The sequence below is a fragment of the Excalfactoria chinensis genome, chromosome 4, assembly GCF_039878825.1.
Source record: "Excalfactoria chinensis isolate bCotChi1 chromosome 4, bCotChi1.hap2, whole genome shotgun sequence".
Lineage (NCBI taxonomy): Eukaryota > Metazoa > Chordata > Aves > Galliformes > Phasianidae > Excalfactoria > Excalfactoria chinensis.
Genome location: NC_092828.1, coordinates 77870785 through 77889219, shown reverse-complemented (window position 1 = coordinate 77889219; position 18435 = coordinate 77870785). Strand labels below are relative to the sequence as shown.

Here is an 18435-nt window from a genome sequence, read left to right as displayed (position 1 = left end):
TGCTACCAACACACTTAGCATTTCAGATTTAGTCTCTGAATTCAGAACACACTCAACTGCAAACTTATGGGAGGAGAGCAAGTATAAGCATATGCAAAAATAATACAGTGACTGCCAGTAACCCTTAAAAAAATCATTAATCTTGAGGCCCAGAAGTTCGCTTTTTACCAATTCAAACCAAGGAAAAGGATTTTCTTGAAAAGCAAAGAAATTGGCTTCAATGAACATTCCAGGACAAATCTGCAAAAAGTGGATTAGAGAAGAATGCAATTTCAAGTGGAATGTTGAACTGGTAATTATTTAAGTAATGCCAATAGTATTTAAAACAGCTTTATACCAACCGCACACCAATAAGAGAGAAGGGAAATAAATGCCTGGAATCTACACTAAAAATAGATAAACAAACAGCAAGGAAAAAAAAAAATGTAATAAATGATGATAAAAAGGAATGAGCTTACAGAAAATAAACGGCACTTGTAGATGATTAAATTTTGAAGGTGAGATATTGTATAACTGCACCAGCCATTTATTTCAGCGCCACAACTGCATGTAATCTATTCTTTTAAATCCAAACTGAAGATTTGGTACTATCTGATGACTTAGATGTTCCATTTATGTAGTACAGGGGCAGGGTTTCAGCTGTAATTATTCAAGGTAGTTTTAAAGAGTGAAGAGTTGTTACTGAGTTGGACAGAAGATGAGTATTGGGCACTAGCAATACAACAGTGTGAATATTTCTTCTACAGATAGAATCCAAGAGTTTAAATTCAGCGAGGCTCCTAAATATCTGATGCCTACACATTTCTCTCAAATGTCCTTCTGCATACTTAATACTTCACTGTTAAAGGTCAATCTCTTAACACAGAAATGTTATTTAACAAACAGTATCCATCCAAACATACTTGGTGTTTATAGTCATGCCAGCTATTCCAGCATTCTCTAAAGGACTTTCCTCCCTGAATACAGAATTTTACAAATAAATGGAATAAAGTCAAATTTAACTTCCAAGGAATACACTGTTAAGTTTATTAATTGAAATAAAGGCAGCAAATGAGGACGAAAATTTCTCAAGGAAAAAATTTCCTGATTTTCATCAAATAGATCAGAAAAGACAGTCCATATAGGAACAGTCTGTTCTGCAGACATTTCTTCCAACTACCTTTCAAATTTCCATCTGAAATACAAGAGAATAAAATCCCGTTATAACTCATTATCTGCCTTACAGGGACGGGGTAAAATGCTGCCAGACATGTCCCGCTACACCGGTAGCTGAATACACAGCTCACACAGAGACATGCTGGAAGCTTCACAACTCTCAAAGAATATCTCCCTTTCCATCCTTATAGTAGTTTGCGCATCTCCTTAAAAAGAAGGAATCTCGTCTCATTTTTATATTGTAAAGATACAGAACAGACATAACAAAGCAAGTCCTTCAGTTTCCAAGGTTTTAAATATCAGCGCACGCTTGATCTTAAAGGCAAGCTGAACATTTATGTCTTGTCTTGGTGATGAAGCTCATGAATATATAATGAGAGCAGAACAACTCTGCCACTGATTAAATGTCAAAAAAGGTTTTATTGTCAAATATACTGTAAATACAGAAGATACACAACAAAGACCATTAATTGTAGATAGCTCTTTACAGCTAAAAGAAAAAACGCATGATCTAAACAGGAAATGTTAATATTCAGTTTCAACTACCCATGTTAATTTATCTGCAGAAAGTACCTTCAGTTGACCATAGTAAGTCATATACACCTATAAAATGGCCAAGTTATGCTGGATGAAATGTTTCTTATTTAAGGACAGATGTTAGCATGTTAGAGTCTATACCATAAACATGCACAGCATTCCTCATCTGTCTATCCAACATCTTTATTAAAATTTATGTAAACTTTTGTGCACACTTTAAAGAGATGAATGTGCAGGAATAGCCATCCTCACAAACTCAGAACATGGTCTGACCACTTGCACTGGTTTTCCAGACAAAGGTAAAACAAGATCTGGAGGTTATAGAAGACTACAGGAGAGCATAGGTCAGCAGTAACTGGCTTCTGGGAAACATTGGGAAAGTAATGGTTTCACACACATATACAAGCTGGCTGTATATATAACAGGAAGAAATGCCCTTGCCTTATCCTGTCCTGCTGCTGCCCTGAGCCCTGGCAGGTCCTGACCAAAGCTCTGCACTGGCTCTGGGATCTCGCAGGATGTGAATCACCTGGAGAGAGGCCAAGGAAGCATGGTCAGAACTGACCAAGGAGCTATAAAATCATCCGGATGGGGCACGTTCAGAAAAGTGGGTTTTTGTAATGTCAGGAAGTGATGACAGATAGCAGAATCACTAATAGTCTTTAACAGACAGAAGATGTGCAGTTATAAATAAGGGAATAAGCTGTTCTAAGTAACTCCCAGTGCAAAGAACAAGACTGCAAGAAGGAAGACATAGTATTTGGAAAAATGGACATGCTAAGTAAGCCTCAACTTAAGTCGGACAACCACCTGTCAGAAATGATGCTGAAAGAGTTCCTGCTTCACTGAGAATGTGGATAAGGAGCAAGCCTCGATCTCCTATGACACTGAAAGCTGTGCCCTGCAGCACAGGGATGAGCTTAAGGACAGTGCCACACCGCAGAGGAACGGCCCAACCCTGAACTCACCAGCCAGGGTGAAACCAGATCTGCATGCTTCAGTGTCATACAGCACACAGCCACAACACAGAACTGTCAGCCTACAGATGCTCTCTTCTCCAGCTGTGAGACCAGTTTAGGTAAAACCCCAGCTACTCCAACCTAAAATCATTAGGTGCATGCTTACTGCTCTTCTGAAGATGAAATGCACCTGGAAAATCAAGCAAATACATATCCAGAAACATATACAAGTTACCAGATAATGTAATACTGGTTATGTTTCCAAGATCATTAACACCTTAAGACAACATCTGTAACAAGTAGTAAAAATCATGGAGTAATTAATCATTTCAAGTGAAGCCAACCAAAATTTTTTTTTCCATGACTAAACAGACCACAGTTCAGTATTTTTCAGTGTGTTAATATAAATTATGCTCTCAAGAAATGAAGGATTTGGGACAAATATGTTGCAGTGAGGAAATTAAACATTTCCAACACACTCTGGCAATCAAAGTACAAGATCCACTCTTGACTAGCGACAACACTGCTGGTCTTCCATAACTGTAAGTGGAACAGTGTGATAAACTGCTGCTCCCTGTACACAGTGGGACGGTATGGGCACCTTGGGTTGGGGTTTTTTTTGCTTTGGCTTTTTTTGGTAAAGGAGATAAAAACACAGACTACCCACCTGTATGTATTTTTAATTTGGTAACGACTGCACTTGCTAAAATTCTACCAATCTGTCACTCATAGCTTCGGATTTCAGCTTTAAAAAAAACAACAATAAAAAACCCCACACCGAATATGGAGCAGAAAGCATAACCTACTATGCAAAACTGTCGGATGCTTATTTTTCAAATCACAGATATAAACGCATAACCCTGATTTTATTCTGGATTATGACTTTTATTAACAAAGGAAAGCAAAACCTGAATAACTATTCAAGGTAGCTAAGGTATTCTATACAAAGTAACATGGCTTTGAGCTTTGCATGTCCTGCTTACCCATACAGTCCCTACTCCAGAACTAAGGAATGTCTCTCACTTGTTGGGCGCAAGTACAGGCAGAATTACTTGAGACCACTGTGACTTCTGTCTCATCAAATTCACAAATCAGCCAGACACTTAAACAGCACCAACTGTTGCAAGTAAAACTGCTATCAAATCTCAGCTGTAGAAACGTCAGTTTAGGGCACCCTGCAAAAACATAGTGCTGAATCCTTCACAAAAAAGAACACAATATTTATCATTATTATTAATTATTATTATTATTATTATTATTTCGGATTAACACTACTCTCTTGAGTGAGAGAATATTCCAAATGACTGCATTACAAACGTTTCAATGCACGTTAGGGGATTTAAAAAAATCTGATTGCAATTTTAATTCATGAGACTCCCCCTGTTGGCAGCTGCCCCACTATCAATGCCATCCTTCGGGAGACTCTCAGCACGTGGCCCGCATCAAACGTAATATCCCTGTTTTCATCCTGACTTAAATATGCCTTAACAATAAAATGAATTTTCCAGACTTTAAAAAGTAACTCAGATATTGAAGTACCTTTTATTGTTAAAATATAATTGGTGAGAGATTGAAGTTGACTCACTAATACTAAGCGTAGCTACCATCAACAGTTGCTTTTCCTAAAATACCAGAATTCCTTCCATACTGGATTCTTTGCACCCTCAGGTACTAAAACTGGAAATTAAACTGCACGGATTAAGCATGTTAACAAGTGTTCAAGAAAAGCATGTTACACTGTGCACAATGATAGGCAGACAGGATTTCATTTAAATAAAGTACATAAAGGATGTCCTACCCCCAAGAAAATTTAAATTAAAAAAAAAAAAAAAGATATGCCTGACAGATGGTGCTATACTATTATTGCTTGGTAGCACTATGGGAAAGCTGAGGAGAGGCAGGCAAGCTTTTTAGCAGTTCTGGCAGCCAAAATTACCTGAGTTCAGCTGATCGCTAGTTGATGGCTCCTGCTCCAGGCCCAGATAATAGAAACAATGCTTTGCACCAACAGTGGTTTACCATAAAATGCGAATGGCATTTCAGAGAGGTAATCTGGAACCACACTCCTCTTTTTCCTTTCTTTTTCCACTAAACACCAAGACCAGGAAGACAGACCAAGCCTATCCATGCCTCCTCACCCTAAGCCTGCAGCAGCTCTGCATCCAAAGAGCAGGACAGAACTCACAACATCCTACAGCAGCTGCAGGAACCTCTTAAAACATTCAAACTGAAATGCTTTTTTCTTTAATATAAAGTGCAGTGCATCTTGTCTGTATCGTTCACAATAAGCTGATACGGAACATCCAAAGCTCAGTATGTTTCTGTTAAGCACTGCTCCCACAGAGCCACGATGATCTTCTTTCTCACAGAGGAATATGTGAGGCCTCACCGTAACAAGGGACACTTGAACAACCTGCTTTCCTCCCACAGTTCGATTTTAACTGCAAATACCTGCTCCTAGTAACAAATGTGAAAATTATAACCAACGAGAAATGTAGTCTTGCTTCCAGAGTGGCCAAAATGATTTATGACATCAAGACATGGTGAAGACGAACAATGCTCTGAAGGGACTGTGTGAGCTCAGCCTGCACTCACACGTTCTGTGCCCACTCATAATTACTTCATTTGTGATTGTAAAAGTGTTTTAACAGACAAAATTAATTATTTTGAATAATCCTTCTGAAATATGATATGCATTTTAATTGTGTGCACCCTGCCATTAATTAAAGTTCTCTACCTTTTGGTGCATTAACTCAGAGATCATATCAGTGACAAAGCAACAATTACAAGACAGTTTACCAAAATTAAACATGAAGTGAAAAGGTTAATGTATTTCTGTGGATACAGTCAAAATAACGCTAAAATGTTTTCATTTGAGTTTTTACTAGAAATTAGTTTTGTACTCTTTAAAATCAATCTCTTTGTTCCAGGAACACACTTCCTGTCAATAAAATGAAAAATGATATAGATTTAGGAGGATAGTGGTCTCAGCATAGCATCTCTCATATTATTATTCCAGTATCATCTGTTACAAAGCAAGACCAATTCCCACATCTAATTACAAACAGGATTTCAGAGTCATTAAACAAAATACATTTCCATTAGTGCTGCTGTAAGAAGATAGGGGAAAAAATGAAGATTAGTTCATGCTGCACCTCTGTTTTTCAAGCTTTGAAGATTTAGACCTCTGCACTTCCAGACTATAAATTTGTAAAGGATCTGAAAGGTGACAGACATGTGAAAGCTCTCAATTCTGCGCAGTTTGGCCGTACCACTTGCATTTTGTCATTAGTTTATCTTTCCCTGCACTTAGTTCTGATAGTAGATATGGCAAGAATCTAGAGAGGTTGCTTATAATTATGCTGTGCACAGCCAGAGGTATTTTGGGAGATTAGGAAGTTTTCTGAGTAGATACGAATCTTGATTTTCTGTATTTTTTTTATTTATTTTTTTTTTCTTCCCAGAAAAAACTTAAATAATTTCAAGTGTTACTGGAAAGAAAGAAGAGGAAAAAAAAATTACTTTATGCTCTGAGAAAGTGGAACAGCAGTTCTCAGACTTGAGATAACAGCCAAAATACACTGAGGAAACAGATTGTGCGATATGTTGAACTGCTGAAATATAAACTTACAAGTATGTATGTTCTCCATTCATAATCATTTACCAACATCCAATTGTAAGGTATCTGCGGGAAAACATACCCTTGTGAACTGCCCACTCAAAAAAGCATTCACACAAGACAGAACTTTGACATTTGACAGGAGCTTCTCTATAAAGTATATATGGAGATTTGCTTCGTCTTTAAGATGGATTACATCAGTCGCTTTAGTTAAACGTTTATATGAACACCAATATCTTCTATCATGTGAAAAAATTATTAAAAATATCCAAAAAATAAATTCCTCTCAAGTTAAACAATGCACCAACTGCAGACAAAAGTGCAGATAATTCCATTTTAAGAACTTAGGCAAAGCTTAATTTGTTATTTTTAAAACTACACAAAGAAACGCTTCATATTACTGAGAGCTGGGTGTCAGTCACTCCAAAGATAACGGAGCAGGAACTACCCACTGATATTCACCCTGTGCTACACACACAGGTTTGCTAAATACATGCACAACCTTTTTTGTGCCTTACATGCAAAGACTGGAGGGTAACTGAGAGGGCTCAGGTGAGCAGTTACAGTTAGGAAGAAACAGAAGCGACCTGAGCAGAATACAAACAAGGTAGGACTAAACCAACCCAACAGCTTTTCAGTTCCCTGACAATGCCTGAGGAGCTGTATCTGGAAACAGAAAACGGCACTTATAGCTTTTCCCTCAGAATTACTGGTCCCTGGCTCCGAAGGTTCCACTCAGATTTCCTGCACAGAATGAGTTACCCTGTGTCAGCAACCACAGACATCTCCTGACAAGCAGCAAATTGGTAAAGCTTTTTATGCTGGGTGCCATATCTGAGTTCCTTCACTCCATGTGCACTGAAAAAGAAAGCCTACAACTTCTTAAGTTACCACCTGCAGCACATTTAGGAAACTTCCAAGAAACGACACTTCCAAACCAGCGTGTGGAAGAGCACCCTGGAGGCCACTTAGCTGCACTGATATGTGAATCCTATTTCAAGTGTTCGGGCCTCAGGATAAACACTACTAGACAAAGCTTGTACTCACTGCCTGTTAATATGGGGCCACAACCATGCAACTGAAGAAATAGCACTGATGTCTCAATTTGTGAGATGCAATGGTTTAGTTCTCTGGTGGGTCTGGAGTCAAGCTTTTGGATGAGATGGCATAGCAAAAACACATTAAACTTTGGCTTATTTCAAGGCTGTGTACATCCCTCCTGACAAAAGGACAACTAAAGAGAACAAGATGTATGCTTGATTAGCTTTTTCAGCTGGTTCTACAAACATCATTCTGACTGGTTATTTTTCCCAAACGGCACAAATGCTTTGTGTTGTTTAAATAAAATTATGATATTTGAAACAACAACTCCCTGTTCACGTAACACAGAAAACACTTGCTTTAACAACAGGAAAATGACTTCATGAAGTCTGCGCAGCAGTCTAGGATTAAAAAAAAATCTGTTCTCTGGTCTCGTCATTTTTACTCTTACAATAAAATAACAGCCTCGGCATGCTGCTTTTTAGAATAAAAGACCTACCTCTTTTGACTTTTCAAGCACTCGAACATTTTAAAAGAGAAAAACTAAAAAAAAAATGCTGACCGTGTAATAGCTGGGTATTCATGGTGGGTGGAGAACATGAAAGGTTACAATATGGATCTGTGCCTACGCGTTTCTTTTCAACTTGAGCAGCATCCTCCTGCTTCTGCTAACTCGGCAATCATACAGCTGACAGATTTCTGGGTTTTCTAAATAATGCATGGGATTTTCTTTTAACATGTCAGTGCAGAAGTATCAATTCTGCCCCTGTGTCGTTTGTGATGCTGATTTTCCTTGACAGCATTCCATTAAACCAATGAGTTTTTTCCCTCCTGATGGTTCCTTAAATATTCCTCTGAGTGATGTATTTGTGGTTTTTTAAACAGATTGTGAAGGATGTTTGCATTTATGAGAAAACTGCATGGCAGGTACTGAAAGGGAAAAAGGATAAAAAGATAACACTTTTTTTTTTTTTCTCCTACAAAGAGTTTTTCTCTCTGATCCTCGTATGCCAAAAGCCAGAGTGTTTTTCCTTTCTTTTCTGCCTAACTTAGCTCCTTGTCTGAAAATTAAGCAACAAGACTCTACATACAGAATAACATTTTGACTTCCTAAGGAAATACCACTGAAACACTTAGTACCGTTTGATATCTCTCTTGGGAAAGCAAAACACATTTATTAAATCATGCATGTTAACTCCAAAAGCCAACAGAAGGAAATAACTGCTTTATTCTCTGCACTGAGCTTCTGTACAAACAGGTACTGTCACAGATTACCACACACTGATCTCTCTTGCTGTGTAACATAGCGTTCTTGAAGGTAATTCCACCAATTCCCTTCTTTGCAGTCTAGCACACTCCTTTTCTACCACATACTCTCATATTTACCTGGAACCACACTACAAAAATAATAATAATAAAAAAGAATTACAAAGGTATGATTTCAAATAAATTTCAAATTTCCCCAGATAATCATATGCTCATTTCCAGAACTCAATTCACCTAATATTAGCACAGCATGATGGCAAAACAGATGATCTTTATAAACACTTCTGTGGAACTGGAGGGGTTTATTCATTTTACTTCTACAGAGCAACAAACCCAGTAAAGTGGCTGGGCTTGAATCGATATGCAGACACATCCAGCACACCCGGCTTCAGCTGCCAGGTTCAAACTCTCAACCCTACTCATGTTCCTGGGAGCAATATGGAAGGCCCAGCAACTGGCACATGGATCAGTGACCTGCTGCAGCTGCGGCTATCCCTGGGACTCATGGCAATCTCCAGGCATGCCCACCAGCAGCACAGCTCATCTCTGAGGTCTTCAACGAACTACAGGGCTCTCTCAATTCAACCTTTTTTCACAGATCTGATGAGGAGATGGAGATGGACACAAAGCCCCAAAGAAAGAAGAGTACAGACCAGAGGGACACCAGAGAACTTTCAGTGCTGGATTACATGAGAGTTTTCAACTGCCTGAAGAGCTTGTTTCAACACTTCATATGATGAGTAGGAAGGTGCAAAAACTCTCTTCTACAGAGAGAAGGAGGACATTCATGTTCAAATGTCTAACAACATTCTTCACAATCCTGTGAGCTAATGGATTAGTTCAAATAAAAACAAATGTACAATTTATTATTCTCAAGGTACATTTTTGCCCACAGCTTCAGATTTGTCTCTTGCAGCAACTTGTTGAGTTTTTTTTATCAGCTATTTGCAGTACCAGTCTCTACCATGACTAAGATTACTGCAGTAGCAGGAAGGAGGTAGGACCCGATGGCAAAAACATCTCAGCTGGACTAGAAGCAAGAAAGCAGCACATTTACTGTACACTTGCATAGGAATTCTTCTAAAATTCAGTTCCACACTGCAAAAGCTGAAGGATTACTGCCTGATACCCTGAGTTAGAGTTCAGATTGTAAACTGATGGCATGAATTCTGGCTTTATATATGGAAAATCTTCAAAGTTTGCATCATCATCTGCGCATACGCTGACAATGAAACTGCCTAAGTGACATTCTGAGCATTATTAAAGAAACTCATCTAAAATGATTTCATTCTGCCTTCAACAGATACAGATGGGGACCGAAATGGATATGACAAAAGTTCTCATCACTTTTTTATTACACTAATGACCTGCATATAATGGCTCACTTCTGAAAAAGTCAGTCAGTAAAGTTTCAGGGCATATGACATTTTTTATCCAAAACACCAACAAAAGACACCACTCCACTCATCTATAAGGCTACGGAAAGAAGAGGCAGGCGCACGTTCGGAAGGGAAATATTCAGTGGTTTTAAATCTTATACTGTCTGAAGGAAGTCAACGTGCAACTCCGAGGTAATAAAACAAAAATCTTTATAGTTGTTTTTCTAAAGTAAACTTGCGACTCTCCAAGTCTGTGTTACAGTAAAAAGAAAAATAAAAAAATCAAAGCAAACAAAAGGTCCTCTGCTCTGTACAACTATATTTTTGATTTGACAGCTACAATTATAATCATTCAAACATCTATTTCCCACAAACTCTCAACAGCCATAACCTTTAGTGATTAATTATAAAGTTCCAGGAGCAATAGTACACAGACTAATTTCCTAAAACAATAAAAGACAGAATTTCTCATTTGGAGCTAAATGAAACACGAACAGGTTGTTATTCATGCTGAAATCTAGATGCAGAGTCATGTTGCAGCCATTACAAAAGCTATTAAACACAACCTCAAATCAAAGAATCTGTAGGTCTCTCTCCTAAAATAAAATGTTTTACTCACTTATGAGGCTTCTGACTCCTTTGCTTTGTTTCTTTTTCCCTCTTCTTAGTTAAAAAAAAATAATAAATAAATTCAAAATTCAATTTTGTTTCTCATTTTGCATCCCCATTTTGCTTTTGATGGCCATTTAAACTGTAACTGTCTAGAGCAAAAACAACATTTGGGAAGGCTTTCCTGCATGCAGAATTACAGCGTTCTCTTCACAAGGAATCAGTGTTTGAAAGTGTGCGCCAACCTGTAAACAAAATGGTGATTCTCTTTAGGCTCTATCCCTCCCAAAGACTTAATATTTAATAATTCCTCAGCTGAAATGAGAGGGTTTTAATTAAGTTGCATATTAATTATGTTTGTGTTTGGTTTTTTTCTTTGTTTGTTTGTTTTACACATTCTGCTGTATTTGCTTAATGTAAATGATTTTTTATAATTTAAAAAAAAGACCCTCCAAAGAAAGGGAGGAACAGTGCATTACAAACAAACCTACTTCTGGCTAGCATTGTAGATACCAACAAAGGGAAAAGTATGATTACTAACGTATTGGTAGTCCTTTTCGTTAAGGTCTTATTTCTCCATCTGCAAGTAATGTTGGCACTCAATTCACAAAACACGTTCTTAGTAATTCTACTGCATGTGACAATGAAAAAGGTAAAGAATTGGGAAAAGATCTTTATGTAACTGATTCACATCTTTATCCTTGGGCCTCACTGTACCTTTCAGTTAAAGTCAGTGGGAATTTTTCCAAATACTTAAATTAGGATTGAGTCAGTTCTGTAACTCATTGAATTGCTAAACTGCGGGGAACTTCAATTTAATATGCATGCTCTTGATGTATTCTAGAAAAGCTGGTATGATATTCCCCATAAAACTTGTCAATGAGGTACCTAAAATAATATTGTTACAGTATTGCAGATTCTCCACATAGAAACACAAATTTTGCCATAACATAAAACACACCAAACCATGAACGTTCAAATTAGCACGCTTTGCTACTACAGCTTTTTAAAACTTTTAAAATACTTTTTAATACTAGCCCCACATCTTTTCTGTTTGAAGCTTCCTTGCTTTTCTGTAAGAATTCTATCGTGTCATATTAGCATCCAGCAAAATTGTGTAATTCACTCTGAACTACACACAGACTACAAAGAACAACACAAACTAAATATGCTTTTTCAGTGCTGTTGTTTTTTTTATTTTTTTTAATTCAATATGCACTAATTGATTAGGGTGTAGAGGTGAATAAGAAATATGTGTTCTACATAACAGAAAGCTGGGGAAGGGTTTAATGCATGAATTGGAAGCCAGATTTCTTCAATACAGATGAGTACACAAAATTAGCAAAAGGCAATATCACTTTTGGAAAGACTGCTTTGTGCATAATTTGTCATGAATTCAAAGTTATTCCTTTAGAAAATGAGTCTAAGACCTCCCAGCTGCTGCTTTATTGGTCTAATAAATTACCATTTTGATAGCACAATGCATATACACTATACACCATCCAAGGAAGCAAACTGTCAGTGGCTTTGCCTTTAGAGACACACATGTGATGTCAGATATGTGTGAATGCCAATGGAGATGTGAAAGCAATGAGAAAACAGAAAATGCCTCTGTTGTGAGTGAACTGATAATGAAAATAGAGGCTTTGCAAGCTTCCAAAACGTTAAGAGTGTATTTTAGATTGTCTGTGTTAAAAAAACAGGCCAAGTGAACCTGCCCTTATTGTAATAGATATACAGCAGCTTCCTGAGATGGGTCTGCCTTATTATTCTAAGTACTCTACACCGTTTTTAGTAAAATCTATTCACCTGAAAAGGAAATAAGAGTAAATAAAGATGATACTCTAGTTAGAGGATTAATTTCTGTCTTAAGCTTTGAACCTTACTCTTCTGCAGCTGGGATTAAGAGAAAATAGTTCAAATCCACACTAATGGTTAATAATAGCACAGATAAATGTGTGTTTAGCATAGGTGCCTTCTTCTCAATGTTATTCCAACCAGGTAGGCTGTAACAAACGTTTATCATGACTTATAACTCATAACACTCATAACAGTGGTTTGCAAACATCCATTCAAGGGAAGAACAAAACACAAAGCCAAACAGCTGGTAATTTAGCATTCCCTACTTCACCTTTCTCCAGTCAACTGTGGTGACTCATAATGAGCTCCAACAACTTGATGCTTTGGACACTTTCCACAATTTACAGAAAAGCTCTATATTAGTGCTACAGAGAAGTATTTTGTTACTACAGACATTTTTAGAGAAGAGTTTTACATAGCAATCCTTCACCAATACTTTTGCTGAAGATGGCTGTTAGGAGGAAAACCGGAGGAATATGTGCAGTGATTTTTATTTAATACTGGCAGAGGAAAGCTTACAAAATAAAAGAATATGAGAATTTGAGATACATTTTGACTTTGTTCCCAATGCTTAAAATAGCATTGCTTACCTGCGTTAGAATTAAGTTCTTCATTTTCTGATTCTGTTCCATTTTGACTTCCACTTCCATGGAGGCTATTCATTGCCATAAGTTTCATCTTCTGTAACTTCATAGCCTCTGCCATGGCTGCTGCTGTCAAACCTGGAAAGAACAGAAATAAATAAAATGCAGTATCATGTGGTACAACACACGACCAAAAATAAGAAGGACAGTTCCTTCCAGTGAAAATAACTAAGTCACATAAGTTCAGTACAGATTCTTAACCCAGTCCTACTGTCATTCTGCACATTATCCTCAGGTCCTCCGAGTTACTCTGGTACTGCATTCTAAGAATATATTTCCTAGTGTTTGTGTTCCTTGTTCCTTTTGCACATGTATAGCATAAGAAATTATTTATTTCATGTTACTCCTTTTCATTATACTTTTAAATATCCTTTCCTGTCCCTTTGATCACTTTGTCACTTTGATCTCTTTCTGTTTGACTTAGCTGCTACACAATTTCCAAGTACGGTAGTAAAATACGGTGTTCCTTAATTTCAACAGACGGAAACCAACTAAAGTGGAAAAAATAAATGTGGCACTATTATGATATATATCAAAATATTATTCTTCTGAAGTCTTTTTATTTGAATATTATTACTACCAGAAAATACTACACTGGAAATGCGAGAAAAGTACAATATAACTGCAAATTCAATCTCACTTTAACGAGATATTAAAACCATTACAAACTTACAGAATAAATAGGAGCAGTGGTAGGAGATTCTCCAGTGACTGAAATGGAATTAATTTAAAATAGTAAGAGTGAAGGAGTAGGGTCGGGTTACCGGCTACTATCGTCATTATGTTTATTTCTTACAAAAAAAAAAAAAAAAAAAGAAAAAAAAAGGCTAAAAGTTTCCCTCTATCTTTTTTCATGACTGTACACTTTTCAAGTGTAATTTTGACTTTTCAAGTGTAATTTGTAATTTTGACTTTTCAAGTATGAGATAAAATGTTCTTCTGGATAGTATCAAATTAATTCTACTCTGGCTAAGATGTAACTGAAAATCTCTCCTATCACACAAGAAATAGAGGTAAATAAGGACGTGTAACCAAAAAAGATCCCTGCAGGTATAATGCTTGGTTCATTCACTTATGGGTGAGACCAGTTTTAGTGTCTTCCTGTCAGTAAATTATGAGCTCCTTTTGTCATCTCCTACAAAGCACACTGAATGCTTCACATCAGCTATCTTGTAATTTAGTTGCACAAAAACACTGGCTTGCATTCACCAAAAACAACTTTTTTTGTTGTTGGTGGTGGCGCATGATAATTCAGAGCAGAATTAAATAATCTGCTCTTCATGAGAAGTACTGCTTACTGAGACATTAGACACTGATTAAAGTGAACTAATAATTTTCATATCCCATAATGCTGCACATCCATAAATGAAAATATTTTCTTTTAAAAGCTACTATGAATTTGACATTTAGATTAGCTGTGCTGCTCCTCCAACAGGCTTCACAAAGGTTCTCATTATTTTAATATGAGTTAAGTAAGCAAGCAATCAATAGACTCCAAATGTGTGGGGGAGGTGTATGTATTACCATCACAAATGGCTACAGAAATCCTACTAACTTCAGTGAAGATATCCCTGATGAAAAGCAGTAAGTTGGAGATGATAGGTTATGAGACAGAAATAAGAAGTCAACCAGTTCTGTTCTGCTACCCCCACCCTACCTAAAAGCCCCTCAGTATTCACCAAAACAACCTACATTTGCACAGTCCTATAATCCAGAAGCACTGACACAAAATCTAACGAGCATCACCTAAACTAACTGGGCACTGTTCTATTACTGCTACATGAAAAACCATATTGATCTTATTTGTTAATATACACTAACTACAAATACACAAAAGCAGAGTTCCGAAAACAACATCACCCTTTTTCTTTTTCCCCCCTCAGGTCATTCCAGCTTTTACTTCATGCAAAAGATCACTATACCATAACAGCGCTCATTTTTTATTTTAAAATAGAATTTTTCAAACACCCTTTGAAGTCCTTTTTGCAAATGGTACAGGGTTTTTATCAGGTTAAAATCAAACCCTGATGTTTAAACTTCTGCTTTTAAAATTCTCTGGCAGACATCACTCACATTTAATCCATCAAAGAAATAATACATCTTAAATGATGAAACTGTTCATGCACTTTCAGAAGATGAAAGTCTATAAACTTTTCCACCTTGTCCAAGTGAAAGGCAATGGGATGGCTCTATGAGTGACTTCCCATTGTCTTCAGGAAGTTCAAGCTCATCATCACAAATCTTCTGAGGAATTTGCTGCTTCCAGGGTTTCCAGAAACCTGCATGATTTGTGCTCCTACTTGCACTTTTGCTCCACATCCCAACCAATCCCAAGCGTTGAGGTACCAGCCGTCACCCAATCATGATCAAAACAGTACTCACTCACAGCCTGTTCTCTTTTGGCTTGATAACCCACTTGCAAAGAATCCACATTTCCTTTAAAGGTTACCAAAATGAAGTTTTAACGCATGTTTTTATAATGCAATATTTTATCACTTATGAGTACCAAAACACATATGGATGAACAAGTAGCCCAGTAAATATTTTCACTTGGGTCAGTATTTATGCAGGTCCTTGAAACTCCAGGTTACAAAACTTTACTTAATTTAAATATACAAATGAATAAATAAACTATTCACGAACACAGAAACAGGCAACAGAAAGTGAATTTAGGCCACTAATGAAATTTTCAATGAAAAAGTAAGATGAGAAGTTGGCCAGGGCCTGTATAAAAAGTACTTCTGAGCAGAAGCATAATAAACCAGACAGAAAGGGTACTGAGGAACAAACAGAAAGGCATAAACAGTCCCAAAATCACCACAATGCCACCTGCAGAAATTAAAAGTAATTATTGTCAGGCATTTCTGAGCTCCCTAACCAGACACAGCTGCCATGAGGACAAAAGCCAAAAAACAATGATGTACCAGAAATCTATGCTGTGCCATCTGCCACACCAAAGTCGCTCTACTTCAGCATTAAAAGTTTAAAGAGTACAGCACAGTCCTAATGTATACAGCATGACAGCCTGATGATGCTGAGTGGTCAGGCACAGTTACAGCAGGTATGGCCAGTACTCTTTCTAAGCTCCTTTATACTGCTCTTCTGCCTCCACTACTCCCTGCTCTAACTGTGCTACAGTAAAAGCTCCAGCACTGTACTGTATGAGGTACTTCAAAAACACTGTATAATCCTTCAACAACTCTGAAAGCTAATACAATTGAGGCTAAAGTAGATGGTTTCAGTAGCAATGGCATGGTACTGACTAAAAGGATGGAAGCAAATGTGCAGCAAATCAAACATTGTCATCATCTCCAATTAAGACAACTGCCAAGGTTAAGGTTACTGAAACTTCTATTTAATTTAACTATTAATAAAACTTCTTTCTGCAACTGACTTAGCTGCAGCTCGCTGTGGCAAGGAAGGTTATTCTTCAACCGGACTATCTGAAGATCTACAAAGAGCTGCAAGAATCATTTCCATCCTGCTGGATGCATAATTAGCAGCAGCAGAACTACACTTAGAGTGCCTCACATTGAAAAAATGGACTTGGAAACTGCTGCAATGTGGACATCTCTATACTTTTAACAAATAATAAGGATTACAGGGAAAGCTGACATGCTGGTTTACACACTTCAAAGTTTTCAGCATTTTCTCCCCTTCTACACTTGAAATTTCTCTTTAGATATCTTCTCCCTGTTGTGATCAGTCATGAAGCATCCAGGAAATAAACTGTGCGCCACTTACTGCCAAATAGATGCATTCTCCAGTGCTAACAACAAAGAAAAGCCTGAGTCTCAGCACAGCTGCAGCACTTTGCTCCCCAAACCCTGCCCTGGTGAGGGACAGCAGCTCCTGGTGGGACCTGCAGCACCACCACCACACAGGCAACTCAGAGCTGTGCTCAGGGGCAGCTCTCTAGATACGAATCTTGATTGCAAGTGCATAACAGATTGTGATGGTGTGTGCTCAGGCACACCTGCATTGTGCATATGGCAAAACAGCCAACTGCCATTAGTAATCTTCATTCTGAAATTTCAGTTTTGTCAGGACACTGTGTACTCTCCTTTTGACAAGTCTGCATAACTCTGCAGTACAACATACAGATTTAGCCCTGAAATAACCCTTCAAGGACATGCAAGCCAACATTGTTTATAGTCAAGTTGCAATGAAGTCAGATTCTACAGCTGGATTCTGAGCCTCAATTAAAGAATGCCTTAGCACCAAACAGGCTTTGCATCACAATTTTCAACCCTAACTAACTTAAGTGAGTCCTTCATGTTTAACTGATGTCCGGCTATTAGAAATTGGATCTTGATGGTAAACCCAAGGATTCTAAGCATTTTAATACAACCCTGGGTATCTGCTAATCTTATCTTCTGGCCACAAGGTTTTGGGTTTCCTTTTTAGCTTCCTAATTAGTTAGAATGTGCTCCTCCTTCATATTAGTTTGAAAGCTTTTCTGTCAAAACTGTGAACAAGTAAATTAACTAAAGGAGAACTATGAGTAATCAAATCTTGAGGTTTGCAATTAATTAAATGTAACGGTGAGTCAGTGAACTGAAGAATGGTCTTATATTAAAACAAAACATTTAATTAAATTAACAGTCAACACATTGCAATTAATAATATTCAAAGGGAAAATGAAACCCAGTTCAGCCTTGCCATATTACTTCAGTCTAACAGTCAAGCATTGTGCATCAGCTTGTTTGTTATTTGCATTCAAAGTTGCTATGGGTCAAATATGATGTGCTAAAACAGGAATAATGAAACATCTGGTAGTATGAAATGTTAATGTGAGATACCATATTGCAAACAGTGAAAACAATTTTGAAACATCCAATAAATTAGGCCTTTGAAGACTGAAAAAGATAAGCTTTCTTTCCCGCTTCCTTTCCCACTTTCTTCCCCACTTTCTTCAATAGGAAAATTATATAATATAACGTACTTAAAATTTTCAGAATGCTTCCATGAATTCACTAATGTGAACACTCACATTAAAAAAATAAATGCTTCTCTGTAGTTGAAATGAATCACTCTTGTGTAGCAGGAGGTAAAAACCTGCTATGAACATGGCTGTCTGGTAAACCAGCCATGAATAAGAAGTCTAAATTGAAGACCGTGGCATTAGAGCAGTCTGGGGACAGGTCTGAGCTTCAATTTGAAGAATACACAAATGTTATACCCAAATCTATGCCTATGTGTAATAACATTCATGACACCCACATAAACATAACTACTGACGCTCAAGCTCCTATGCAGCAATACCTCTACATACTGCCTATTTTACTTCATATTTGAAAAGGTAGCCTGTATCTCACAATAAACCAAACTGCAGCTCATCCCATTGGAGGGAAACAGAAAAATCA

General features: G+C 37.4%; 1 protein-coding gene across 8 annotated transcripts in view; it reads right to left on the bottom strand.

The window, feature by feature from the left end:
* The window catches only part of DACH2 (dachshund family transcription factor 2), a 259076-nt gene that overhangs the window by 76978 nt on the left and 163663 nt on the right, over positions 1-18435 (bottom strand). For all 8 annotated transcript variants that reach the window (XM_072336231.1, XM_072336233.1, XM_072336234.1 and 5 more), the window contains one exon: positions 13016-13147. In XM_072336231.1, coding sequence (XP_072192332.1) covers positions 13016-13147 — 132 coding nt within the window. The remainder of the gene's footprint in view (positions 1-13015; positions 13148-18435) is intronic.